Raw genomic sequence first — 27,237 nt, 5'->3', positions numbered from 1 at the left:
AACATGTTCAAATCACATGTGAGTGAAATATTCACCTTTTGTGAATATGGCACGCAATAAACACAATGAAAATCCATTTCTAATGTAGAAAAGTTCCATAATATATTTTCATATTAATCAAGTACAAACATCCCATATGCTTAATTTTATATGCAATAGTGATGGTTTAACAATATATTTCACAGGTTGTAAAGCGTATGGTAACGAAATTAGCCCTGGCTCGGAAGGGATACAATGGGAGAAAGGAATATGGTAATGCTTCAGAGGAATGTTATGAAATGTGCATTACAGAGAAAATATTTACTTGTTTAACCCACGAGCACCAGCTCAGTAATGGTGTCTGTCAACTTTCAACATACGGGTACCTAGATGCACCACCATCCCGCAGAGAGACGGGAGAGCACGGATGGAGTTTTGTAGTGAGAAACTTCGCGTAACATTACAGGAGTGAAAGCGGGAAACTGTTTCAATGGAAAAAAATGTTCCTCCGTGTCCTTTCATGGTGCACAGATGAGATATATAGAACATAAGAACCATTGTTTCAACCAGCAACTCATATCTACTCCTTGTTGAGGCAAGCTGCATGCTGCGTTTTCTTTGACCATTCAGTCAAGACAATATGACAATGTTTAGTACTTGCTCTGGTGAAATGAATATTGATGCAATGCGTATTATTCTCCCTAACGGAATCAGTTCTGTCGCTGATAATGCTCTATTTCCCATTAAGGCGGATGAAATGATGTGTTTCGACTCATGTTCTAATTGTTGTGGTTTTGACAGTTTGTGTTAAGTGCATAAGTGTATTATAGTCTTGTCGCTTTAGCGCTGACAATGTTCTATTATGTAAATATGAAAACAAGGTGATGCGTTTTGACTCGGTACTAATTGCTGTGGCTGTGACAGTCTGTATCAATGTTTTTTTCTGTTATTGAGATTGAGAATTTTCATGTAATTATCGCGGGTTTAGGGGCGGATGTTGTGGGAGTTGTGTTGGGGTGGGGGTAAGTAGGATTGCTTCCATGGATGATTAGAACTAAAGCAATTGCATTTCCATTTGGTCAAGACTTGCTCTGGTGGATGGTTCTGTTCAACCATAAAGAACCCTCCTGGGATAAGTGCAGTGGACCAGTTGTTTATGTATCATTCTGTTGTACATGTAGGTAGAGGGTCTTCAATTCATGAAAAATTGATAGTGACAGTTTGGGTGTTTACACATTAAAACATTCACATGTGTTTATATTGAGAATTAGATAACATCATAGTGTAATATAATATTCTAAGGGTAATTGAGGTGTGACAGGCATCAATAGGTTTGAAAATCTACAACAGCTGACTTTTGTATGATATTCAATGTTGCAGGTCTGCACGCCAGCAGAAACCTTTGATCATCGGTTCGTCATGATTGTGTTTTTAGATTTGTCAGCACCTTTTCGAGCTCGTGGTAAATGTCTGAGACCTGCGTCATTTCGGGCTTTCCTCCACTCCAAGCTGATACGCTTTGATGTTTCGTACTATTAACAAGTTGCATACGAGAATGACGTCTCGTGATTGTTTATGAAAAAAAGGAGATGTTACCGGTGTAACGAACATCTGACATCTGACAGGACCGGCTCTGAATCAGTAAAACGTGTATCAACCTTCGATGTTCTATTGTCAACATTTTTTTTCATTTTCTTCATCAATAGGGAAATAAATAAATAAATAATCGTTTGGAGTGATTGTTTTTTCTACTTACTCATAGAAACTTTCCCTTTCTATATAATAAATAGCTACCAAACGAATTTGCTTACAAAGAAAACACAAACAATTGAAGGTAATCTTCTGTCACATTGCGTTTTATTGTTACAGGAATATGTCCTTTTGTTTTCAATGAGCGTATTCAAAATAAATCAATATTTTCGACTATAAAGGTTTCAAGTAATATTTATATGTGTCCCCGTGTTCGTTAACATGATATCACCCTTGCAGCAGTGTTTCTAAACTGATGGGTAAGAATGATCTCATTGAAAGTGAAGCGTAAATCTTTAAGGTATTTTCTGTCAGCGTGGCGTATAATTATCGCCAGCCACGAAGTAGAAGGGGAATATAGGAGCGGGTGCTAGGTCTAGTGGTGAATTAGTGCCTTTTGATAGTTTGGGACTTTTGAAAAAACAATTTTCGAGTTTCAATAGCTACGACTTTGACTTAGACCGGACATGCCATATTGGCGAGGGGATATGAGTAATTCATGATTGTTTTTAAAGGAATTAGTCATGTTGTTGTCAATTTGGGTATGTAAAACTTAGGATTAAAGTTTTGTCTGGGACAATAATACTTGTCTCTAATCAATCCATTCAATCAACCCCGGACTTCAATACGGTATGAAGGAATCTGAGACCGTGAACAGTCAGCTAAAGCGAACAATCATTAGTCAATTTCGGATAAAGCCTTCCGAGTGTTTAATCCCTTGTTGACAAATGGTCATTTAGATAGTATCTAGCTATAATTGGTCACAAAGTTTTTTTCGAGCCATGTTCAAGAAAAAAAGCAAACAAGTGAATCTTCAGTCAAAGCACGACAATATCTAGGAGATAAACCTGCTGTGAAATTTGCTATAGTCCCACTGTAGTACTAATTGGGATCCCAGAGCTTTATCGCACGGTTTCAAATATCTTAATACATATTCTATCGATGTGTTCATACACAAGGTTACCGTGTGTATAGGCTGCATTTAAAAGAGGTTTCAGTGGGAAAAACTCCTTTCAACCACTTAAAATCAAGTATCATGTTAGAATATACTTAAATTTAATTTTGTGTTTGTTGTCAGCAACATTAGATCAACATGACGACGGCCTGTAAATGATCGAGTCTGAACTATACCAACCAAAGCTTGATAACATGAGCAACGATCCACCCTTTTTAGTTACGATGATACACATTGTAACTCATTCACTCGCTCCATTGTTCAGACTTTGTAAAACTGTTATATTGCTGACTCTGTAGTTAAAACATCATTCACTTGTCACTGCTTTGTATACGATGACTAGAGTACCGTGAAACCTTGCAAGACAGAAAAGTTTGTTTGATAGCCAGACCACCCCTGCCTGTTATGACAAGCATGTGTTGCTTGTGATCGATTATAACACGGATCTTCACCGGATGTCAGGAACGACTATAAATATACAAAATACATTTTTTTCCGTAAAAACAGTGTCTTCAATCTGATGACACTGGTTTGAGATGTTTTTATTCGTTTAATGCTGATATTATTTGATTCATGCTGCTGTGTTCTAAGACCGATATGTACATCAATATATGGACAATAAGTAGTTTAAATACTGTCTCGAACTCAAGACATTCAACTTGCAATGAGGGTGGTTGGGTAGCCTAGTGGGTAAAGCGTTCGCTCTGCACGCCGAAGACCCGGGTTCGATTCTCTCCATGGGTACAATGTGTGAAGCCCATTTCTGGTGCCCCAGCCGTGATATTGCTGGAATATTGCTAAAGCGGCGTAAAACCATACTCACTCACTCATTCATCTTGCAATGAAACGCGTCAGCGTTGGAAGTATTATGATTGCATTGTTTTAAATATTTCTTGAAATGTGTTTCCGTCATCTGATTATCAGGCAAATACTGGTGTTGCTTTTGCATGTTTGCTTCTATTATTTCTAGCAAGCAGATGATGTGCCAATCAGCACCAATGTCAGAAGTTGAATCAAGACAAAACAGTTCAGGTTGATGTCCCGCTGACCAAGAGAGAAGATATTCTAATTTCACTGTAGATCTTCCGGATAAGGAATTTCCTGTTTAAAACTAAGAAAGTTGTAATAAGTTGTTGTCAGCATTTTATTACAGGTAATTAGGAACAATAGATTTGAATAAATGACTATGACAGTTAAAAGGACAACTTACATGGCAAAGTTTACATGGCCTCAGTCTGAAAATTTAAAATGTTTTGAGAACATGTAAAAGCAAAGTGTCATGTCAATAAAGGACTAAATATATAGTATGGGAAATGACCGGCCATTTCTGTTGAGCCCCACACCAATTACTTATATGTTAATAAAATTTGCCTTGTAGAAAACAAAGAGCTGAATTTATTGCAGGGAACCAGATAGAAATGTAGATCCTCATAAAAATCATCAACTTTCATTGACTTCTTTGAGAGACATTTAGAAGTTGGAGAACTAAGTAAGGATAAGACATACGGATGAACAACTTCTTTATTACAATTAGGAGCGACGTTTCGGTGTAGGTTCTAACACCGTTATCATGCAAGTGATATACAGAGTATGGTAGACATGTAGATATGCAGGATATGGGAAGTTTTTTTACAGTTGAGTAGGTTTAAGTTGCAGTTACACTGCTGGAGTGGAGAAACCCTTTATTACACAGAAGGGTAAAACATATTGGCCGGTGAAGCCTGTCATATAAACAAAAGGATGAATCCAGTAATATAAACAACAAAAGGATTATGACTGATTGGGGTCTTTGATGAGTTGATGGTACGCCTTGGTCACGGTTGATTAATGGTTGGAGTCTTTCAATGAGTTGATGATATTCCTTTCAATACTTGTGGAATCCAAGCTAATTTGTCACATGCTACATGGCATCTGTCACTTGGTATTCAGAAATAATGGCACTTTCAAACTGAATAATGTGGCATATTTGGTGCAATATATTATTCACGTTCATCAATAATAGGTTCACATGGACGTACATACATACGCTCCACCAACTCCACCAACTTGATATCATTGTGCCGTCCAGGGAACTCTAATACATTCATGGACTGAACTATATCAGGGGGTTTGGATATCAAAGACTAACAGCTTTGTTCAATCATTTATGTGGCTTTTATAGATTATTTGCCTAAAGTACAACTGGTTTCTCTGACAGTAGGCGCCCCAAGCCTGTTTCCATCGAGACATACAAGGAGCTGCCATACATTCAGGGACTGAAGTACAGTTTGCGCGTAGGACACTAGGGCCATCCCCTTGCTTCTTTTGAGTCATCCAAGGAACTCAGATACATTCTTGAAGGTCTTTAACCTTGGGACTTTTGAGAAGATGGTGTTACTAATTCTGTTACTTACATTCGTGTACCACTCAAGGGGACATGCAGTGGAACAGGAAATTGTTTACGGTATCGGAATCAAGCTATGTAACCTCAAATGTATTGAAAGGGGAGCCTGTTTGAGTTTTTCATACAACATTGACAGACTTGCGTGTCATCTTTTGCACAATGAGGCAATGAATTCGACAATGAAGGAGGGATACATTGTTCACCAAAAGCAAAGAAACCAAGTAATACTTCTTTTTGGATGGGAGGATAATAATCCTCATTGATGTCAATGTGTAAAAATCAAACAATTTTAACGATATCTTTAATCATGCGGAATTCATGTTGTAAAATGTGTGACATTAGGGGGGTAATGATGTATCAAGGCAGCTCTCATTATATTTCAATTCGTCATACAGACTGATAAGATCTAAATTTGAAAGAAATTAAATGTGTTGTCCTTTGTCTCTCGATGGCTCTAACTTTTGTCCTGAAACTAATCATTGATATCTTAGCACGACGATCGGACTCAAATTTGTGCATTTATAACCAATGTTTTGCTCCTCACTGAAGATATGTTCTATAACAAACAACATGGAAAGGAAATTATCGATGTTGTGGAAATACAGTATCTTAAGTCGACGAAATACTGCTTCTTCAAAAGTGGTGGTAATTTACATGCATATGGTGTTCTTTAAAATGCAAATGGTATTACACTAATAACATATTGGCTCTCTCATCAAACACACCACATTGCATCAGCACGTTTTGTCTTCTTTCATCTAGTTTGATTAGGGTTTGATTAAATAAATAAATGGAACCTCATATGCACTTATAAAACAAATAATTCACAATAGTTGGTATTTAAATACCCCTGTTGTACAATCAGGAGTAAGAAAACATCACCTTTCCTTAAAGCAACAGACATTTCATCCTCAGTAAGTGCAGTCTTATTACTGATACTAATTTAATGTTATGTTTTTTTCAGGTTTCAACAAATATGTGCTCCTTCGTGAACTGTAAATCGAACACTCGTTGTGTTGAGACACGCCATGGTGTCGCAGTATGTGTTGAGGGTAAGGCTTCTTTTATGACCAGGCATAGACCTTATAATATGTTTGCTAGATGCGACATTCTCTGCGTGCACAGTCAGATTGTGAAAGTGAAGCTGTGTGCGATGGTGCAGATTGGGGTGAGAGTGAAGCTGGGCTTGAGGGTGTAGCTGTGGATGAGGGCAAATCTGAAGGTGTATATGACAGTTATGTTGAATCTGAGTGTAATGATCTATACGAGGCTGAGGGAGAATCTGAGGGTGTTTTAAATGTGATGTTGATGTTGAAGCTGAGTGTGATGTGAAGATGAGGGTGAGGGTGCTGATGAGGCTGATAGTAAAGCTGAGTGTGATAGAGTAGGTGTGTTTGTGGGATGGGTGGGGGTGAGTAGGGTGTGCTGGTGGGGTGAGGAAGTTGAGTGTGACTGTAAGGGGGATGTTAAAGCTGTGTCTGATGGAGAAGATAAGGGGGATATTGAAGCTGAGGGTGAGAGTAAAGCTGAGGGTGATCGCGTAGGTGCGGTGTTGGTGTGTGGGGTTGGGGTTGGGTGGGGGTTGTGTTTGACTGTACGGGGGATGTTAAAGCTGTGTGTGATGGTGAAGCCGAGGGTGATGTTGAAGCTGAGGGTGATCGCGTAGGTGCGGTGTTGGTGTGTGGGGGTGGGGTGGGGTGGGGTGGGGTTGGGTGGGGGTTGTGTTTGACTGTACGGGGGATGTTAAAGCTGTGTGTGATGGTGAAGCCGAGGGTGGTGTTGAAGCTGAGGGTGATCGCGTAGGTGCGGTGTTGGTGTGTGAGGGTGGGGTGGGGTGGGGGTTGTGTTTGACTGTACGGGGGATGTTAAAGCTGTGTGTGATGGTGAAGCCGAGGGTGATGTTGAAGCTGAGGGTGATGTAGGCGTGTATGTGTGTGTGTGTGTGGGGGGGGAGGGGGTTGATAGGAGGGTGGTGCTGTTTGTGACTTTTGGGGGAGGTTAAGGCTGATGGTGAAGATAAGGGTGAGGATATACCTGATGATGATGGTGGTGAAACTGATAATGAGAATGATTTGGTGGTGTGAGGGTCAGACTGAGGGTATATGTGATGGTTAGGGTTAGGTAGAGGGTTAATCTAAGGCTGATTGTGACGATGTAGCTGAGTGTGATAATGAAACTGGGTGTGATCGTGAAGATGAGGACGAGGATGTAGATGAGTGTGAAGCTGAAGCTGATAATGTTGTAGCCGCTTAGGAGATAGTGGGATAAGTATGATGGTACAGGTAGGTTAGTGTAAAAGCTTAGGGCGATAGTGGAGATAAGGGTGAGAGACATGGTGAAGCTGAGGGCAATTGGAAATTTATGGGAGACTTGTACATAAAGTTGAGTTGTGGGTGTAACCTTGGTTATGGGTATGATGGTAAAGATGGGGTTGACTATGAAGATGAGTGTGATGGTGACGCTGAGTGTCATGGTAAAGCTGAGTGATATTGAGCTGAAAGTGATATTGATGTCAAGTGCGACTGTGTAGATGTAGGTGGTGGTGCAGGTGGTGTTAGTGTTGATGTGGGTTTAGGATGGAGCTGAGGATTATGTTTTGGGTGACCATGAAGCTGACATTGAGTGTGCTGATGCAGCTGGGTGTGAAGGTGAAGGTGAAGGTGACGATGATCGTGATGACCATCTTTGAAGGTGAGGCTAAGAATGTAACTTTGGGTGAGGGTGAAGTGAGTTTGGGGGTAGATTGGGATTAAGGTGAAGCTGAATGTGATGGTGAGGTTGTGGTTGAGAATATAATTGAGCTTGATGGTGAAGCTGAGCGAGAGGATGACGCTGAGAGTGAAGGTGTAGATAGGTGTGAAGCTGATCTTGAGGATGTAGCACTATTAAATAAAGTCTTATCCGATTTCCATTTAATTATCTCTGAACCGGAAGATTATTCCACTCCACAATTAAATCAATTAACTGAGAGAATTTAACTGTGCCCTGTATCGTTAATACAAACGTCAGCCTGAATTAAGTGGAAAATGCACAGGTCACACTGTCACCAGCGCCCTGGAATCGAGATGCATAACTGACTCTGATTGCCCAGCAGACAAGATGTTCGTGTGCTTCACCAAGACCTGCAAGTGTAAACCAGGATACAGCTTTAATCCTGTCAACAACAACTGTGTCCGAGGTAAGTCAGTTTTGTAGGGTTTTATGCGGCTTTTGTGGCTGCGATCCTAACAAAATAAAGACAGGATATATGCTCGTATCCAGTATTTGTGGCATCTTTTTTGTGACAGGAAAGGCCAGATGTTCTACTCACACTTATTTCGTTTTGTCTCAGTGGACTAAGTCGGCCAAAATTAAGTCTGGTATTAATGGGTTTTAACTCGGGAAATACAATGCTGTGTCACATAGGGAAATATTGACTGTAATCGTCAGATAGTTTGGCACACCAACAAATATAATGAAAACATGGGTTGAACCATGCAGCAAGAAAGAATTAATTTCCAATGTACAAAAGTAAATATTGTATTTTCATACAAAGCGAGTGCTTAATGATATATGCAATGTTGATGGCGTGGCAATATGTTTCCCAGGTTGCAAAACGTATGGTAACGGATTTACGACATACCAAGGACTAGGCATATGGGGATACAACACTAAAGAGGAGTTTGGTAAAACTGCAGAGGAATGTTCTGAAATGTGCATAACAGAGAAAACGTTTACTTGTGTTACCTGCGAGCACACACTCAAAAACGGTACCTGTCTTCTGTCAAGATACGGGTACCTAGATGCACCACCATCCTCAAGAGATACCGAAAGTCAAGAATGGACCTTTACAGTGAGAAACTGTGTGTAACAGAAAATGCGTAAAAACAGGAAACTGTGTCCTTTCATGGTGCAGAGGAGTTGTATAAAACATAGGAACAACTATTTGCACCAGCTGCTCGTATCTACTCCTTGTTGAGGCAAGCTGCATGCTGGTGAAAGGAATATTGGTGCAATTCTTCAGATTCCGTATCCCTTCAAGGATAATAGTTAAGTTGCGTAAGCACTGTTTGTATGGAAGATTACATGGCGGGTTTCGACTCGGGATCGAATTGCTGTGGTTATGACAGTTTGTATTCGTGCTCTATAATTCTATGAGCATACCTCTAGAGCATATTTGGAATAGTCCTAATGCAATTGCATTTTTATTTGTTTAGTACTTGATCTGGTGAATGGTTCTGAATACAATGTTTTAACCCCAAAGACCCCCTTCTTGGGTAAGTGCAGTAGCCCTGTGGTTTACATATCACACCATATAATGCATTCAGGAAGAGAGTATTGAATTCATTATGTAATTTGTGTGTCTACACAGCTCATACAATTACATATGTTCGTCTTAAGAATTAGAAGACAAAATAGTATAATATAATATTCAAAGCGACATTGAGGTGTAATAAGCATCAGATGGACAGAGAATCTTCAACAAGGTGATGCGTATCAGGTGGGACAGTAAGGTGATGCATATCAGTTGGGGCAGTAAGGTGATTCTTATCAGGTGGGGCAGTAAGGTGGGAGAGGAAGGTGGTGTTTTTAAAGTGGTGCAGCAAGGTGTTAATTATAAGGTGGGACAGGAAGGTGGTGCTTATCAGGTGGGGCAGTAAGGTGGGAGAGGAAGGCGGTGTTTTTAAAGTGGTGCAGCAAGGTGTTAATTATGAGGTGGGACAGGAAGGTGCTGCTTATCATGTACTTATAAGGTGAAGTGGGACTTATAAGGTGTGAGGGGAAGGTGGTGTTTATAAATTTGGGAAGCCAGGTAGGACAGCAACCTTAAGGTTGCGTTTTTAACGCCAGAGGGGACACGGGTGGCCCAACCGCCTTAGGCGCCGCAATTCGCAGTGCAGCGTTCCGTCCCGTGGGAACGCCAGGAACCGATGATCATCGGCTCAGATATCGGTTCAGTTACGGCATTAAAGAAGTTGTTATCCATAAATGAGTCTACTTTGTCTTATTTCACATAATCCAAACATCCACGATTAGATATTTTTTATTAATGATTACATGTACATGAAATGAAGTATTACTCGGTTCAACAATTCCTTTACAAACATTTTAAAGCGAGGTAATCCATTCCCTTTAATGGCGTGCCTTAACATTTCGATACTGACATCCAATCGGATTGACGCTATTCCAAAGTGGGCACACGTGTATCATATGTTGGATTTTCACAAATCGACATGTCTTTTCACGTTCTTCATCAATAGGCAAACAAAGGAAAATCAATTTCATGACCCGTGTACAGCATAGTTCTGAACAAATGGGTAAGAATTTTCTCATTAAAAGAAAAACGTAAATAATTAATTCTATTTTCTTCTATTCTTCTCCTCTCGTGTACAGCATTGTTCTGAACTAATGGGTAAGAATTTTCTCCTAAAAAGAAAAACGTAAATAATTAATTCTATTCTCTTCTCTTTTCAATTGAAATAATTAGTCAGTTTGCTCTCAGTTGGGGTATGTACAATTTAGTATCAAAGCTCAGCCTTGAACTATAATTGCTCTTCTCTAATCAAGGCAATCATTTAAACCAGAACTCTGGTGTGGTGGAACATTAAGCGTACTTTCTTTAGATGTGTCTGGGGGGCACGGGTGGCCCAGTCGTCTAAGGCGCCGCGATTCGCTGAGCAGACTTGCGTCCGTTGGGCACACCTTTGTTTGTTGGTTTGAATCCCGGTTCGCCCCGATTATCATTCTAGGTTTGTCAGCATCATACCCGTGCTCGTGAGTTTCACCGCATTGGTAAACGTCTGAGACCTGCATCACTTCCGGCTTTCTTCCCATACTGGGCTGTCACGCCGTGATATGACTGGAACACAGTTAAAAGCGGCGTTAATGTAGATGTGCCTGAGGCCAAATAGTGTATCAAATGGGTAAGAATTTTCTCATTAAAAGAAAAACGTAAATAATTAATTCTATTTTCTTCTATTCTTCTCCTCTCGTGTACAGCATTGTTCTGAACTAATGGGTAAGAATTTTCTCCTAAAAAGAAAAACGTAAATAATTAATTCTATTCTCTTCTCTTTTCAATTGAAATAATTAGTCAGTTTGCTCTCAGTTGGGGTATTTACAATTTAGTATCAAAGCTCAGCCTTGAACTATAATCGCTCTTCTCTAATCAAGGCAATCATTTAAACCAGAACTCTGGTGTGGTGGAACATTAAGCGTACTTTCTTTAGATGTGTCTGGGGGGCACGGGTGGCCCAGTCGTCTAAGGCGCCGCGATTCGCTGAGCAGACTTGCGTCCGTTGGGCACACCTTTGTTTGTTGGTTTGAATCCCGGTTCGCCCCGATTATCATTCTAGGTTTGTCAGCATCATACCCGTGCTCGTGAGTTTCACCGCATTGGTAAACGTCTGAGACCTGCATCACTTCCGGCTTTCTTCCCATACTGGGCTGTCACGCCGTGATATGACTGGAACACAGTTAAAAGCGGCGTTAATGTAGATGTGCCTGAGGCCAAATAGTGTATCAAATGGGTAAGAATTTTCTCATTAAAAGAAAAACGTAAATAATTAATTCTATTTTCTTCTATTCTTCTCCTCTCGTGTACAGCATTGTTCTGAACTAATGGGTAAGAATTTTCTCCTAAAAAGAAAAACGTAAATAATTAATTCTATTCTCTTCTCTTTTCAATTGAAATAATTAGTCAGTTTGCTCTCAGTTGGGGTATTTACAATTTAGTATCAAAGCTCAGCCTTGAACTATAATCGCTCTTCTCTAATCAAGGCAATCATTTAAACCAGAACTCTGGTGTGGTGGAACATTAAGCGTACTTTCTTTAGATGTGTCTGGGGGGCACGGGTGGCCCAGTCGTCTAAGGCGCCGCGATTCGCTGAGCAGACTTGCGTCCGTTGGGCACACCTTTGTTTGTTGGTTTGAATCCCGGTTCGCCCCGATTATCCTTTATTATGTAAAATTGCATATGAAACAACATATTTACATCCTCTGGCTGGATTGGTTCTCAATCAAGTAGAGAGACAAAGAAAGGCTTTCTTTAAAAGAGTAAAGGTTTGTTCAGTCTACAGAGAGAAGAATTGTATTCTATCGCAGTTTAAAAGATTTATGTAGCAACAACAGCTTTTTAACATTTGCAGAAGTACAAAACAACTTTCAAATTAAAGGTACTTTACTTGACTACAATAGATTGATGCTAAATATCTCTAAATCATGGGAAAAAGCAATAGATTTTGTATCACAGCTAATTTATACATAAGTAACATCTTGAGAGACTTGTTGATAAGAACAAAGGGCTCCAGAATATATTATGATAAACTCATAGCTACAACCAACTTTCCTCTGATGTGTGATAAATGGGAAAATGGACTGAATCAAAGCATTTTATGGAATAATGTTTTCTCAAATTGTAGAATGTGTACCAATGATGTTAAACTAATAGATTTCTAGTATAGATTCATACATAGAGCTCTATATACCAAAAAGGAATTATTGAAAATGAAGTTAATAGATGATGATATATGCTCATATTGTGTCCCTGAATCTGAAAACGTACACAATGTGTATGTAGAATGCGTTTTTGTAAAGGAATTTCGATTAGAAATTGAAAGGTACCTAAACTCAAATCTTGCATATGATATTCATATTAATATTCTGGATAAGTTATTTTGCTACAACAAAATTAACCTTTTCAAACAAACATATAATTCTTCTTGCAAAAAGATACATTCACCAGTCAAGCATTAAGAAAACTCCATTATGCTTTCCTTTTTTCATCAAACTATTGAAAGATATATGTAAAATAAAAAAAATATATCGCAATGAAAAATAGTAGTAATAACAGAAAATGGAAGGAATTATCAGTCTACTTATTATGATTCCTAAGTCAATCAATGTATTTACTTACCTATATCTGTTCATGTTTTAATGTAAGATTCTATGAATTGCTACACTTATATGCCTCATGTACCAATGTTACATTTATGTCCACTGAATTGAAATAAAAATATTTTTAAAAAGAATTGTATCTGTCTGTGTGTCTGATATCATCAGTGATGTGGTAGGGAGCCATCAGGAGAGTCTACAGGGGTATCCAACATGACGACCTGAAATATATCTATATATATGCAATTTGTTTGGATATAATTTTCAAAGTTTAGGTCAGAAAGGACAACTATAATATGGGTCCTATTTTCCCAACAATTTCTAAAAAAGAAAAGCATTGACAAAAACCTTAGTAGTGTAGTTGGCTCATATTATTAATATAATCAATCTTTGTTGGTTTGGATGTTTAGTACTTTATTCTACTCTATATGTAGATTCAAACATTTATAGAAAAAACTTAGTCTTGTAGACGTTTCAAGGAAGTGTTTTCTGATTTTCTAACGATATGGATCAAGCATGGTCTGTAGTCTATTTCCAGGTTTACCATGGGGATAAAATCCTTGACTACATTTATTACAGTTACCAAAAGATCTTTTGGAAATATTTACATTTTAATTTGCAGGGCTTTTTTGTAAGAATTAAACCATAGTTTTTTTTAATTTAAACGACAATGCCAAGGCAACTGTTTTAGTGTCCACTTATCCAACAGTCAAGTGAAGAAAACTCAAACTGTCAAATTGCTGATGATTTTAAAAAAAAAAAAATTATTTTCCCTCATCTCAGCAGGTACATCATTTATATCTACATGTCAATGCAATTGTGGTACATGGTTTTCAAAAAATGTACATCTTTCCATACAATAAATTCTTGTCTGTAAAGTCCACGTACTGTATCAGTGTATCACTGTTCAGTTTTTAACAAAGTGTGGAAGGATTGGTTGGTTGGTTTCTTGTTGAACGCCGCACTCAGCATTATTCCAGCTATATGACGGCGGTCTGTAAATAATCGAGTCTGGACCAGACAATCCAGTGAATAATATTATGAGCATCGCATTTTGGATCGATGACATGCATCAACCAAGTCAGCGAGCCTGACAACCCGATCCCGTTAGTCGACTTTCAGACAAGCAGAGGCACCTATTACGGCAAGCATGGGTTGCTGAAGACCTATTCTACCCCGGAATCTTCACGGGGCAAAGTGTTGAAGGAAGACCATAAACTAAAAAAACTAATTGTTTACTACAAATTGCTGATGATGCAGTAAGCGGTATCTGTTTGTTATTGTTGCGAGGGTCACATCACAGGCGCAAAACGTGACATGCAAACAACATGTTCTTCAGACTTTTGGTATTAATTTGTTTAAAAACACTCAAAGAAGAATGTCCGTGACATACAAAGGTGAGGAAAACGAACAGTCGAGTCAGTTCAACTTTCGAAAGAGGTGCAGTGACAATCATCTGATCATGAACAGTAAGACAGCACAAATTTTGATGAAGTTACTGATAGTCCTGTTCCATTGTGCTTGATGTCACTAGATGACATTACTGAACTTAGATTGTCGGAAGGTCAGCAGAACATCCTAATTCACGCAATAAAACAGTTGAAATCATCGCAACCAGTACAGTCGCTGCCATCACTTGTCACAACAAAAACACTTGCGGGTGACAAACAGTTGAATGACCTTGAAAACAGCTTGTAGGATTTACACCTCAAATACTTCCTGGATCACACCAGGGGTAGCCCGAGAATCCCTTACTACAGGGACGAGATGAGAAGCTACTTCTAATGCCTGACTTTGTATCTAAGCTCACGTCATCAATGACCGACGAAGAGACGCCTATAGTATCGTTCAATGACCTATTCTACTTTTTAGAAAAGAGAACATCCCAACCTCGGAAAGCAAACTCATCATTTCAGAATGCCCATTCCAGCTCTCAGATTGAAAGTCGTCCAACAGATGAGTCGGGCAGATCCATATGCATTAATTACCAGCACCCCTCGGGTTGTAAGTCCCAAACTGCAATGTATAGTACCAGCCTGCAAACAAAGACATCCCCTGTTTGAACACCAGGATATCCCACCACGGTTTAATTCCTATTAACAATATAGTCTCCAGGCCAATAGGGGACTGTATTGACGTGTGGGAAATGAAGATGGCAGTGATTGTGAATTTTTGATTGATGGGATCAAAAATGTTTTCTTTATTATTGATAAAAAATGTAACAATAAGTGATGTTCTTTGTAAAACTGTAAGTCTGCTACAGATGATACTGTACTAACAATTGTTGAAGACAACATTTCAGAGGAAGTCAGCCTTACCAATTATGTTATTGTAGACAGGAAACCAAAGCTTGTTAGTAGCTTTGGGGCAATCTCGAAAGCTTAATTCATGATTGCTCTAGACCATGTGATCTCAACCTCAATGGTTATGCAACGACACAATCTTATACGTATCACACCATTGACGACGCATCTTGACTGTCATGCTTGCTGTAAAAGGCGACTATGCTTGTCGTAAAAGGCGACTAACGGGATCGGGTGGTCTTTATAAATCAGTGCAGTTTATTCCATTCTATTGCTTATGTTGTGAAACTTGCCGCAGGAAGTATATTCTAGTGCCAGCATCCTCATCCGTATCCAGCCTAACTTTGTCCTATCTACAGGGCAAGTGTCTCAACAATGGCGACATCTATATAGCGAGATGCAGCAGTTTCGAAAGGCAGCATATGCCGAAACTACTAAGCGCACATATACCTCAGTGAGAACCGCATATCGAAGATTCTACCTGTACTTCAGTAGGACACCAGTTCCAGCTGACCGCATGACAGGTACTGCTGTACACAGTTCCTAACGCGATCCCTTTCAGCATCTAGTATACCAGGATATATGAATATCATTCCTCGCCTCTCCAGAAAGCCCTGCACAAAGGTATATTAAGACTAAAAGGTACACCAACGAAACAAAAACTTTCATTACACCTGATATGCTAATGGGGATGCACAGTCATATGGACATGTCAGATTCATTCCAAGTAGCCTTTTGGGCAGCCTTCAATTATTGCGTTTTTATGTTTTCTGTGACTGCGCTGCTAGATTGCTCATTGCGATGCTATACAATACTTACTCACTCACATTTATGACAAGTCATAGAGAGGCAGCCCAGCTGTTACAGGATCGACCATGAATAAATAACTCGGAGTGTAACTCCCCTTTGAGGTACACGTTTCATTTATATGAGTTATATGATGGTGTGTCAGCTTAATGTGGGAGGCCCCAGTGTGGATGTCGGGTTAGATGCGAGGCAACTATTAATTGGGTGGTCAGGCTCCCTGACTTGGTTGCTAGAGTGTCACCGCATCAAAACGGCATTGGTGGTTATTCACAATTTGATTCGACCCGTGAAGATTCCGGGGTAGAATAGGTCTTCAGCAACCCATGCTTGCCGTAAAAGGTGACTATGCTTGTTGTAAAAGGCGACTAACGGGATCGGGTGGTCAGGCTCGCTGACTTGGTTGATACATGTCATCGATCCCAATTGCGTGGATCGATTCTCATGATATCAGTCACTGGATTGTCTGGTCTAGACTCGATTATTTACAGACCGCCGTCATACAGCTGGAATATTGCTGAGTGCGGCGTTAAACAACAAAACAACCAACCACAATTTGAATCACTGGATTGTGGAAGTCCATTCATAATTCAACGTCAACTGTTTGGAGGTTTGTACAGATTGTGCAGCCATATGAAGCAGTTGCGGCCCTACCCATTCCAACATGCAGCAAATATAGATTTTGGTAAGTAGATTCGGTTCATGACACGATCCCATTTACAGAATCAAGGTTACAAATCCACTGACATAAACATGGAACTAATGTCCACCGCTTGTGATATCTAATGTAGGAATGATATCACTAGACCTTACATGATTAAACAACAATCTACAGACGGTATAGATGTCTGTTCACAATATGAATCACTGGATTGCATGGTCCAGTCTCGATGATTTACAGGGCGCCGTCATAAAGCTGGCATATTGCCAAGTGCTGCGTTAAACAAACAAATGCTGAGGAAAGAGTGAAGATACCCGGATTTCGTGAAAATGCCCCTTCCGGTGTCCCCCGTCACAAATACATGCAAAGGCAAGTCAGTTGTGCACCTGCAAAAACACGGGAAAACCCAGTGTGACCCATGACGCAGTCTCAGAGAATAAACTATGCCACCGAAGTCCATCACGCGAGGTATGACGTTTCCCGTCACGCGTAGCTATAGCAATAACTCAACATTCAGAACGAAAGTAATTTAAAATGAATCTTCATCAATTGTGGTTTCATAAGTATTTTTGGTCTTGTTGAGTTCCTTATTTTGCTTACCTGACGTTATAACTTGTCAAGCAAAATCACCATGATAAGATGCAATGCTCCAGCTATATGACGGCGGTCTGTAAATAATCGAGTCTGGACCAGACAATCCAGTGATTGACATCACCAGCATCGATCCACGCAATTGGGATACATGACATGTATCAACCAAGTCAGCGAGCCTGACCACCCGATCCCGTTAGTTGCCTCCTACGACAAGCATAGTCGCCTTTTACAGTTTCGTTTGAGTATATATTAAAAACGTAATATGGGTAACTAAAAGCAAATAAAACCTTCCCACATTCATAAGATCCTAAATTCCAACTATATCAAGAGCATGTGTTTATGAATAACTATCAATATAGTGATGATACCCAGTTTCGCGAAATTATTCACGTATCCCGCCCGTCATAAACCCATGCAAAGGCAAGTCAATACTAAATCTGCAAAAAACATGGGAACATATGGTTCAAGTCAAAATAGATAATTGAAATCGAACATCATTTTTTGTCACCGATGCGTCAAACATAGAAATGTCCTCCATATGTCTCCCTTAAAACCTTTTGAGGCCTTGTGACCTTGATTAAACACACGGAAATGTCAAACGAAACACCATGCAGTTAGTTATAAACTATAACAATATTTGCTTTGACCAGTTACCTACTTCAGTTTCCATTGATCAAACCAGTATGCTGTTGCTGGCTAAACCGTATAATGTCAAGTTGACCTGGCATGTATGTAGAGCAGCTGGTGCAATATAACAGATGTGACAATACTGACGGTAGCGGGCGACCTTGTCTGAAACGACCGCCTCCGTGGGCTTGTGGTAGAGCGTTAGTCCGTAAGCAGATCTGTATCAAGCTATGGGGAACTAGGGACCTATTCTAACCTAGGTCCACACGAGATCGGTCTGTTAGCAGATCTGTATCAAGATATGGTGTACTAGGGACCTGTTTAACCTGTGGACCGGCTCCGCGGTCTAATGGTAGAGCGTCCGCCCGGAGAGCTGAAGGTCTGGGGTTCGATCCCGGCTGCGTTATACCAAAAGACGTTAAAAGATGGTACTTGCTGTTACCCTGTCTGGCGCTCGGCATTAGGGGGCTAAAACAAGGATTGGTCGTCTCTGAGTCAGTAGACTGTGTCTGAATTGGGTATTCATGTTAAACTGCGGCATAGTATCTCAGTGAACTAGCATTACAAATCGCCATCAGTCCGCTTGCACGTCGCTATATAAGTGCAATAATCTTGGACGCGACGTTAAACCCAATTTCATCTCACCTCACCTTGTCATGATCAGAAACATATGCTCGTGGGTTTGAACTGAACTCTTTCTGATTCTGCTTCTTTGTTTACTCGTGATTTTCTTCCACGTTTTTTTATCAAAGGCCTGAATCACTTTCGTCCCAGATTAAACTGATTTGTGTTGACTGAAACACAATTTAATGCGCTCTCATGTAAGCGTAATGGACCCATGTATACTTATATTATTAAATAAATTATTACGTTAGTTCTGCGCTCACACAATAAACAAGGGTATCCGGATTAGATACAGTGCGCAGTCATTGCAATTGTCTACCATTGACCAGTGTTATATTGTGCACCCCAGATATGAATAGGTATACACCAGACACTAACACATACACCTGTTCGCTCAGAGATGCGTACAAAACCAGCGTTACACATGCAGGAGACCACAATAACATGGAAAGTATCACCTGGCGTCCACGATCATTATCAGCTGACTGACATATATATATGCGCACCTCATAAATCATGCAACCCTACAACATGACCGTTAAAGACGTGCGCCTGAAAACCATCAGTGTAACTAAACAGACTAAATGATTGAGGAATACCATTCTTCAGGTAAGGGAAAATTTAACTTCAAAAACGTAGTCATCTTTATGGATTGTACAGCCATTTCAAGCCGTTGCGGTGCAGTCAATTCAACAAACAGCACATATACATGCAGGCCTATATCTCAGTACATGTATTACAATGGAGACTAATCGATACAATGCAGTTGCAGCTAGCGTTGTGCACTGCGAGTGAACACTCAGCTGACACATATATAAATCGGACTTGATACACGTCGAACATTTGTTGTAAGAAGATGCGGTTGATGATACGATCACGTTTACAGAATTAAGGGAACAAATCGATTCTGATAAGTTAATATCCGGCACTATTAATAAGAATGTAGGACACATATCAGTAGACGTGTCATAATTCATCAACAATATCATACCTCCATGTTAGAATGATGAAATTCGATTGGTTCACGTGATCTTGACAAAATACCAATTATGTATATCCCGCCTTAAAGGGAAATACATTTGTGAGAGGGAGACTAAGCTCTTATACCCCACCTCGCAGAAGACAGTCTGCATGTGGAATTACTTATTCCCCGTTTCGATGCAAAACGCCGTACGCTGTTTTAATAAAGTCAATGAAAGTCACGTGACACAGCACAAGTTAGTCTCAGCTATTTTGTCATACTGTATGTTTCCTTCTACAATGGCAGATGGCAGACTAAAACATGATACATTAACATACCTTAAATTACATAATCTATTGATTTGTTTTAGCTGACTGTCGTTCCTAACTAATTCTATAAGCAGCAAACTATATTAACATAAAGTCTATATTTCAGCTTTAAGATAGACATTAATCGACAGCTAGCGACACATTTGACTGTGCACATCCAAAATATCGGGAACGTGTATTGTGGTCAATTGGTGATGTCGATGACACGATCTCGTTTACAGAATCAAGGTTACATATCGATTCCAGACATAGAACTGGAGTTAATATCCACCGTTTTTAACTTATGTAGTAACAATATCAGTAGACGTTGCAAAAATAAACAACAATCTACAGGTTTGTTTGAGCTTAATGTCTAAACTTTCATTCATTTCAGTTTCCCTGAACCGAATATGCATCTGAACGTGATTGTACCTTTCCTACTCATGTGGATACATGTATTACATGGTACGTTCTCAAGGCTTGTATCTCTCAGTACTTCATGGGTACTCTCACAATCAATCTAGATATTACAATCAGCAAGAAATTAATGAATTACTTCGGATGTCAAAACCTATTTTAAGGGGTGTTTCTCCCGGGCACTCGGCAAACTACCAGCTATATGACGGCAGTCTTTAAATAACTGAGTATGGTCCAGACAATCCGGTGATTGACATCATGATCACCGATAAACGCAGTTAAGATACAGTGACAGGCATCAACCAGGTCAGGTAACCAGTTAGTAACCCTCTAACTACATGCATAGATTCCTGAAGACTAATAGCCTGATCACAAGTACTAAATACAATATGTCATTTGTCATTCGGCTGATGAAGACCAATTCTAACCCGGAGATTCACGTGGACCTACTGCACGATGTAACAGCAGTTATACTGAACAAAAAACACTTTAACACATAACGGTAATGATATCATATCGTATATCCATTTATCAATGTATAATGGCGTTTGTCACATTTCCGTCGTTGAAAGAAAAAGGAGTAGTATTTTTTAACCCTTTCATGCCTCTTGTATGAAGAAAAGTGCAGTGCACAAACGTTCCTTGTTTAATAGTGAATAGGAGAATGTCAAGAGGTTAAAAAAGGACGAAGAATATTTCTGGTTTGCCAATAAGGTGTGCAGCTGACGGTGGTTTTCACGGGAGACTTACTTGCTAAGGTGCGGGCTTGTGCGATCAAGTGTGTCATCTGGAAGGCAATCTATCATACCCTCATAGTGCCAGTGCCCTCTTGAGAATCATGGACGAGCAATCAGATAGACCATACTCTATCTGGAGAGATAACCATTCCGTTTGAAATGAAACTTGCCTAATATTTCTACTGTATTTCCTATTTAAGTACCGTATTCGACGTAATAAGCGCGTCGCTCTAATAAGCGCCCATGGCGATATTTGCTAATATATTGGCTAGTGAACAATCCCAATTAGCACCCCTTCCGATTGATCAATGTACAAAGACATATTTATTCTTGTATAATACGTATGTTATATGCACCCTTAATTATGGGAAATTAAATTCTGGAAAAATATATCTGTCGTATATAAACATTTCAGGCTGTCAGCATAAACCACGAAATGTAAGATCTTTCAACTCTGTTGTTTTTCACCAAACTATTATTCTAATACGAGCCCCCCTTTTCTAATTTTGAGAGCGCCCTGGGCGCTTACGGTACTCCTTGTGCTAGTGTTACATTGCAGCGCATTTATTGTTTGACAGTAATTGTAACTGTGTTGCGTTGTTTCTGTTGGGATTCAGTAGACGCTCATTGCGTTGTGTTTGGATAGTGATCATTCGTCTGGAAGCTAATATATTAAGATGATGGACATGTGGTGTGTAAACTCCGATCCGATATACCGCGGACGGTGACAGTATGCTGTGGCAACTTCTTCAATGTTCCAGTACCGTTACAGGCTGCACGGGTGGCCCAGTCGTCTAAGGCGCCGCAATTCGCTGTGCAGAGTTGCGTCCCTTGGGCACGCCAGAAACCTATGATTGTGGGTTCGAATCCCGGTTCGCCCCGATTATGTTTCTAGGTTTGTCTGCACCATACCCGTGCCCTGGGGTTGCACCAAAGTGGTTAACGTCTGAGACCTGCATCGCTTCGGACTTTCCTCCCACATCAAGCTGACAGCCATGATATAACTGGAATACTGTTAAAAGCGTATATATATATAAAGCGTATAAAGAAAACTGAGATTAGAAATTGATTTACGGTCGCTCTCTCACTGCCCCTACAGGTGACGTGTCTTTTGATCTTTCCAAGCAGAAAGCACTTGCTGAGCCCTTCCCTGAACGTGATGTTGAGAAGTGTTCCCTACATTTTGAAAAGTTAGCTAACAGTTTGAAATGGGTTTTAGATCAGTGGACAATGTTGTTGCAAAGTGTTGTTAGGGGAAAAGCTCAGGAAGTTAATTCTGCATTACCCATTGATAGGCGTTCTGATTATCAGGTTCTTAGGGCTGAAGTTTTGAAGGCTTCTGAATAGGTTCCTTAAGCTCACAAGTCTGCTAAGAAAAGGGATGATTCTACTTTTGTTGAGTTTGCTATGGAGAATGAGCGCCTGTTTGAAAGGCAGTGTACTTCAAAGGAGGTAAATGTTTTTATTTTGAGTTGGTTTTGCTGGAGGATTTAAAACAGTATGTGTCAACGGACTGCCAGACATATCTTGATGAGCTGAAAGTGGATCAGTTACACCAGGCTGTTACTTTGGCTGATGATTATTCGCTAACTGACAGGGTAAGTTGAAAGCAGTCACGGTTTACAGGCAGGAGTTCGCAGGGTTATATACCAGGAAAGGATATTTCGTCCTCTCCTAGATCAAGTTCTAACAAGTCTGGTTCTGAGTTTGATGACGAAACGTCAAGTTCTACTCCGGTTGGTTCTAAATATACTTCTGGATTTTCGTCAGTGCCTATTTGGAGAAATTGCCGAGAGGCAGGGCATATCAGTAAAGAATATACAAAAACTCTCTTTCGAAAACTGTCATTCTTTCCCGAATGCTTTTGTGAATGTCAAGTCACAACCTGTTTGTGGTTCGACTAGTGAGGAGTTAGCTGTTGTAGACCAGTCATCAAAGTCAATTATTGTGAGAGGGGGCTTGCCTTTTATAAGTAAATGATTTGTGTCAGTTTAAGGTGACAGTTCCTATGTACAGGCCATTACCACTTCGCGGGAAACTGATGCTCTTCAAACTCTGAATATGGATGGTACTTTGATACTTTCTGAGGAGTCATCAGCGAACTGGGAGGTTTTATTAGAGGGTGTGTGTGGTTTTACCAGTGCACCTCTCCATTTTGTACATTTGAAGACAGATTTGGTGTCTCGATTGGTGAAGGTGGGAGTTGTAGAAACTATACTTGTTAAAGGTGTAGACTTGGAATTGGGAATGCTTTGGCGGGGGAGGGGGGATGTTTGGCTGACGCCATCGTTTGTCTTGAGCCCAGCACTTCGGAAAGCGCTTAAAATCTTGGAAGAGAAATTCCAGATATTTCACTTCCACTCTATTGTGTACTAACATTTTAATTGCTGTGCAGTAATTCGTGTTGATTTGTATACCTAGTTAATTGTATGGTACACTTGTTAACTTTCTTTTACGTACGGATTTCAGGGTTGACACATTGTTTCAATTTGGGAATCGACACGTTACACAAGGCTGCAATAGACTTGTCACCAGATGATGTACACAATGATCTGGTTTCACTCTAGATCTTATAGCCTCCATGATCATGAGCCTATACCCACAAGGACTGTTGCCCGGGTGCAATCGCGCTCCCGTAAATATATAATTCGTTGAAAAACAAGAAAATGAAAACAAAACGTGAATATCCGGGTTAGAAATGACCTTCAGTAACCCAGGCTTGTCTATCGGGATCGGTTTTTCCGGCTGTTTGACATTGTTGATGCATGACATCGTTTCCTAAAACGGAGATCGATGCTGAGGATATAATTCACTGGATTGTCTGATTCATACTCACCTATTTACAGTCCACCGTAAAATAGTAGTAATTATAGTTAAAAAGTAAAAAAAAGATGGAGTACGGGTCATTCCATGTTCGTAACTGACAATTGTACTGATGGTACCAATGTGTGGTTGTTATTTTCAAATGATGAAGTACCCAGTTTTCATGGTAACTTTTCCGATGTTTCTGTTGAAATTTTACGTCCTTCTCAGATTTCTTTGAAGTAACTATTGTCGTCACAGAATGTGATTTATATCGGCTGAGAGAGAGGCACAGTTGGTTCTTATGAGGATGGAGAAACCCACATTTTGTCTACATGTTCTCTCCCCAGTTTGACGAAGATATTGTCACTCAGAAAATCCAGCATATCAACTTACTGGAAGTGTTCATTTACTTTGTTTTATCTCGTTTCGTTGCATTAAAGTTTGTGTTTAAGAGTATATATCTCTACAGGTACTTCTGAAATGACCTGTCCAAGTCAGAGTGAAGTAGGTTCTACAGCAGACATCACGTGTATTGCACCTAACACTATAGATAAGCATGGTTACTCTACACCAAATAAGGAAGTTGCTGCTATCTGCCAAACAAACCGCTCATCATGTCAACCCCTCGGCGACTACTCAGCGGCTGTTATCAATAACACCTGCAGCGTTCTGACCATTCCTAGTGTGAAACTGTCTGACGCTGGAGACTGGCGATGTACTGTTTCACCTTCACCTATGTTGACTTGTCACATGGTCGTCTACAGTAAGTACAAGTCTAACGCTTATCCATCCATACAATTTAAATATTTAAGAAGTGGTGTATTTTCCCTGCAGTATTTTATTGCACCATAATCAATGACCACGAGTTGTATATTTCGATCGTTCGTCCATTGTGTTTATCTGCGTTGCCAAGCTGCATCTATGGGAAACAAGTCGCTAGACACTTCCCTCTAAATTATAACGTTGTCCAATTTACGATCTCAGCAAGCCGTGAGCGCCTGTTCGATTCTTCAGAAATTACGTCTTAATTGAACAGTGTTTTATCGTGAAATAAACTACGGTTCATTCTTCATTGTCCTTCGCGATTTATCGCGTAGGTATCTTATAACACATAGGCCACTTAACAAACACAATTTGATCCAACATCAACATTATCTCGTAATTACTCTGCACTTTTGTTTCAAGAAACCCCTTCCTGTACCATCATCAGTAATGAAGAAAAACCGGCAATATCAGTGACTCTGACAGGATTCTTCTGCTCTGGGAGAGTACAATTCTATGTTGCAGCATTGTGTGAATTATTCAGTGGAACTGTCAACAAAATTACAGACGGAATCTTTAACTGTACACCGGTAAGACGAGTGTCAGCTGAAACTCACTTGATGTTCATATGCGACAATGTCAATAGAAGTTTGGATTGTAAGAAAGTTAATAGTGAGTTGACAAGCAAGCTTCTGCATATATCTGAAATGCACTAAAAGGTGAAGGATACTTAATAATATGAGGTAATTGGTGTTCTTTGAACTTTCTTCCGTCGCATGCATTTGTTTGTAGTCTGGACAGCGTTTATGCTTTTTGGTTTTTGTTGTTGCAATGTTGCATTGGGAGTGGCTAATCTCGTTCACCCCTTCCATGTCATCATAACCCAGTAGTGACACGGGTGTATGTTCCATTTGCCATCCTCCCATTACTGCAGAAGCATCTTCTGGACGTGGGTAACGGTGATCCAGGTGGAGGTATTGCCAGCTATAAATATGTGTGTTATTTATGTATTTATCAGGTAAATGTTGTGTCAACATAACGTATCTGGCATATTTATAAACTTGTTTGTCACTGAACAATTAAAGACATTGAACTATGACCTTTGAAGCAAGTGGTATCAAGGTAAATGGTTTGAAGCCAATCAGGTAAACTAGTCATATGTTGTATATGAGTGGTAGCAGGATCACAGGGGGCACATGGGATTTTTTTGCGTCCCACGTTTGGTTTTATACCTAGCCGGAGGGACGCATTATTCCCCATGTACCTCGAGTGATCCTGCTAAACTGAATTTATCTTGCAGACGTTCTTTTTGTGACATTGTAAAAGAAATAAAACAAATTCTTAAAATTGATAGAAAACAGCTGTTTGAATTAGCTGATATTAACCTGACTGTGCTATGTCACGTGACTATCACTGACTCGGAAGAAGCGTGCGGAGTATTGCTTTGAAGCAGGGTATAAGGGATTAATTCCCCAGGAGAGAAATCGATGTGCAGAAAAAAAAATCTCTCCAAGTCGGGTTACATCGTATTTTATCAAGTTCACGTGAACTTCAGATCGCATCATTCTGACTCGGACGTATGATAAGTAGCTTTGTCCGTAGGCCACACAGGGGCTGTTTTGGTCTTTTTTTCTTATTTAAAAACGAACGTGTAAAAAACGCCATGCCAGGACAACTAAGTAATGTAAGTGTCGAATTGTAATATTATATTAGATATAATATTAAAAGAGCTTAATTATCTTTCAGACACACCAACTACAAATCCCCCTGATCAAACTACAGCCTCTAGCACAGTTACGTCTGGCAACCAGGAACGCATTATTCACAATCCCTTAGGATTTGTCCTTCCTCTTATTATTTGCATCATAGTCATAATCTTAGTCATCACGTGTTTTGTCGTTTATAAGAAAAGACCAGATTTATTCAGAGGAAAGAAACAGACTGACGCATCATATGCTGTGGTGGAGAAGGGAGATCATGTGCCACTTTAGAAGAGACGACTTGGCGTAGGTATATGGGAATAATGGCAACGCTGCATAAATAACAAAACGGTTACTAATCAGAGTTGTCAGTGCAGGACAGAGGAGAGTAGATTTGGGTTTAGAGAGGCGGCGCTCATATACACACTTTGGGCAGCATGCGCATGTCGTGCCGGAGAGAACTTTGCAGTGTAATGTGCTGTTAGGAAATTCAGTTTGGTTGAGATACACCCAGATTGCCAATGCTGATATTGTTCACTGTACCAATGTTTCTGCATGGACAATTCACTTCTGGCCGAACATCTTCAGTCTGGTGGATAAGTGTTAGCTCTTCATGCTAAAAACCTGGGTACCGTTCCCCACTCTTGTACAAAGTGTGAAGCCCATGTCTGGTGTTTCCTGGAATATTGTTAAATGCGGGACATAACCATTCTCCCTCAACCAGTCAATCAATCTAATACATGTATCAGTGTTTTGATTCTTTTCACTTCACACATTATGATAAGTTTTGCACGTCGTGTTCAGGTTGAACAGTTTGGTAAGAAGTCAACTAGAAATTGAAAGGATATTAAATGTATACTTGTGGTGTGACATATCGTGCTTTATAAATAGATAATGAAAATTCATCTTTCACATAATCTTTTGGTCTTATTTATTCTTGCATTTCATAGTGAAGTCAATACATTCCTTGGAAATTTTAGAGTCCTTACATCTCTG

The 27,237-nt window shown here is 39.9% G+C and overlaps 2 protein-coding genes across 4 annotated transcripts in view; both read left to right on the top strand.

Annotated features, from left to right (window-relative positions):
* Nucleotides 1–4,948: 4,948 nt before the first annotated feature.
* LOC124149670 lies at nucleotides 4,949–8,916 on the top strand. Its single transcript, XM_046521399.2, has 4 exons — nucleotides 4,949–5,287; nucleotides 6,031–6,118; nucleotides 8,101–8,244; nucleotides 8,654–8,916. The coding sequence occupies exons 1-4, from the start codon at nucleotides 5,051–5,053 to the stop codon at nucleotides 8,914–8,916; spliced, it is 732 nt and encodes a 243-aa protein (XP_046377355.2). The 5' UTR covers nucleotides 4,949–5,050.
* Nucleotides 8,917–19,043: 10,127 nt separating this feature from the next.
* LOC124149701 overlaps nucleotides 19,044–27,237 on the top strand; it is a 10,656-nt gene continuing 2,462 nt past the window's right edge. The window contains exons 1-5 of one of the 3 annotated variants that reach the window (XR_007221831.1): nucleotides 19,044–19,160; nucleotides 20,215–20,285; nucleotides 24,249–24,542; nucleotides 24,965–25,284; nucleotides 26,288–27,237. The exon at nucleotides 26,288–27,237 is cut by the window's right edge and continues 2,462 nt beyond it. Coding sequence is in view for 2 of the 3 variants with exons in the window: in XM_046521437.2 (XP_046377393.2) it covers nucleotides 20,231–20,285; nucleotides 24,249–24,542; nucleotides 24,965–25,213; nucleotides 26,288–26,532 (843 nt within the window). In the remaining variant the exon portion in view is untranslated. The remainder of the gene's footprint in view (nucleotides 19,161–20,214; nucleotides 20,286–24,248; nucleotides 24,543–24,964; nucleotides 25,285–26,287) is intronic. The other 2 variants (XM_046521440.2, XM_046521437.2) reach the window with 2 other exon arrangements.

Source organism: Haliotis rufescens, unplaced genomic scaffold (genome assembly GCF_023055435.1).
Source record: "Haliotis rufescens isolate VD_foot unplaced genomic scaffold, xgHalRufe1.0.p SCAF_18, whole genome shotgun sequence".
Classification (NCBI taxonomy): domain Eukaryota; kingdom Metazoa; phylum Mollusca; class Gastropoda; order Lepetellida; family Haliotidae; genus Haliotis; species Haliotis rufescens.
Note: the sequence above shows the minus strand (reverse complement) of the source record. Positions and strands in the feature narration are given on the sequence as shown.

Coding starts and splice junctions, on each gene's coding strand:
- LOC124149670 (XM_046521399.2), top strand. CDS start 5,051: ATGGTGTTACTAATTCTGTTACTTACATTCGTGTACCACTCAAGGGGA. Junction 5,288..6,030: donor ACCAAAAGCAAAGAAACCAA/GTAATACTTCTT, acceptor TGTTTTTTTCAG/GTTTCAACAAATATGTGCTC. Junction 6,119..8,100: donor TGTCGCAGTATGTGTTGAGG/GTAAGGCTTCTT, acceptor GAAAATGCACAG/GTCACACTGTCACCAGCGCC.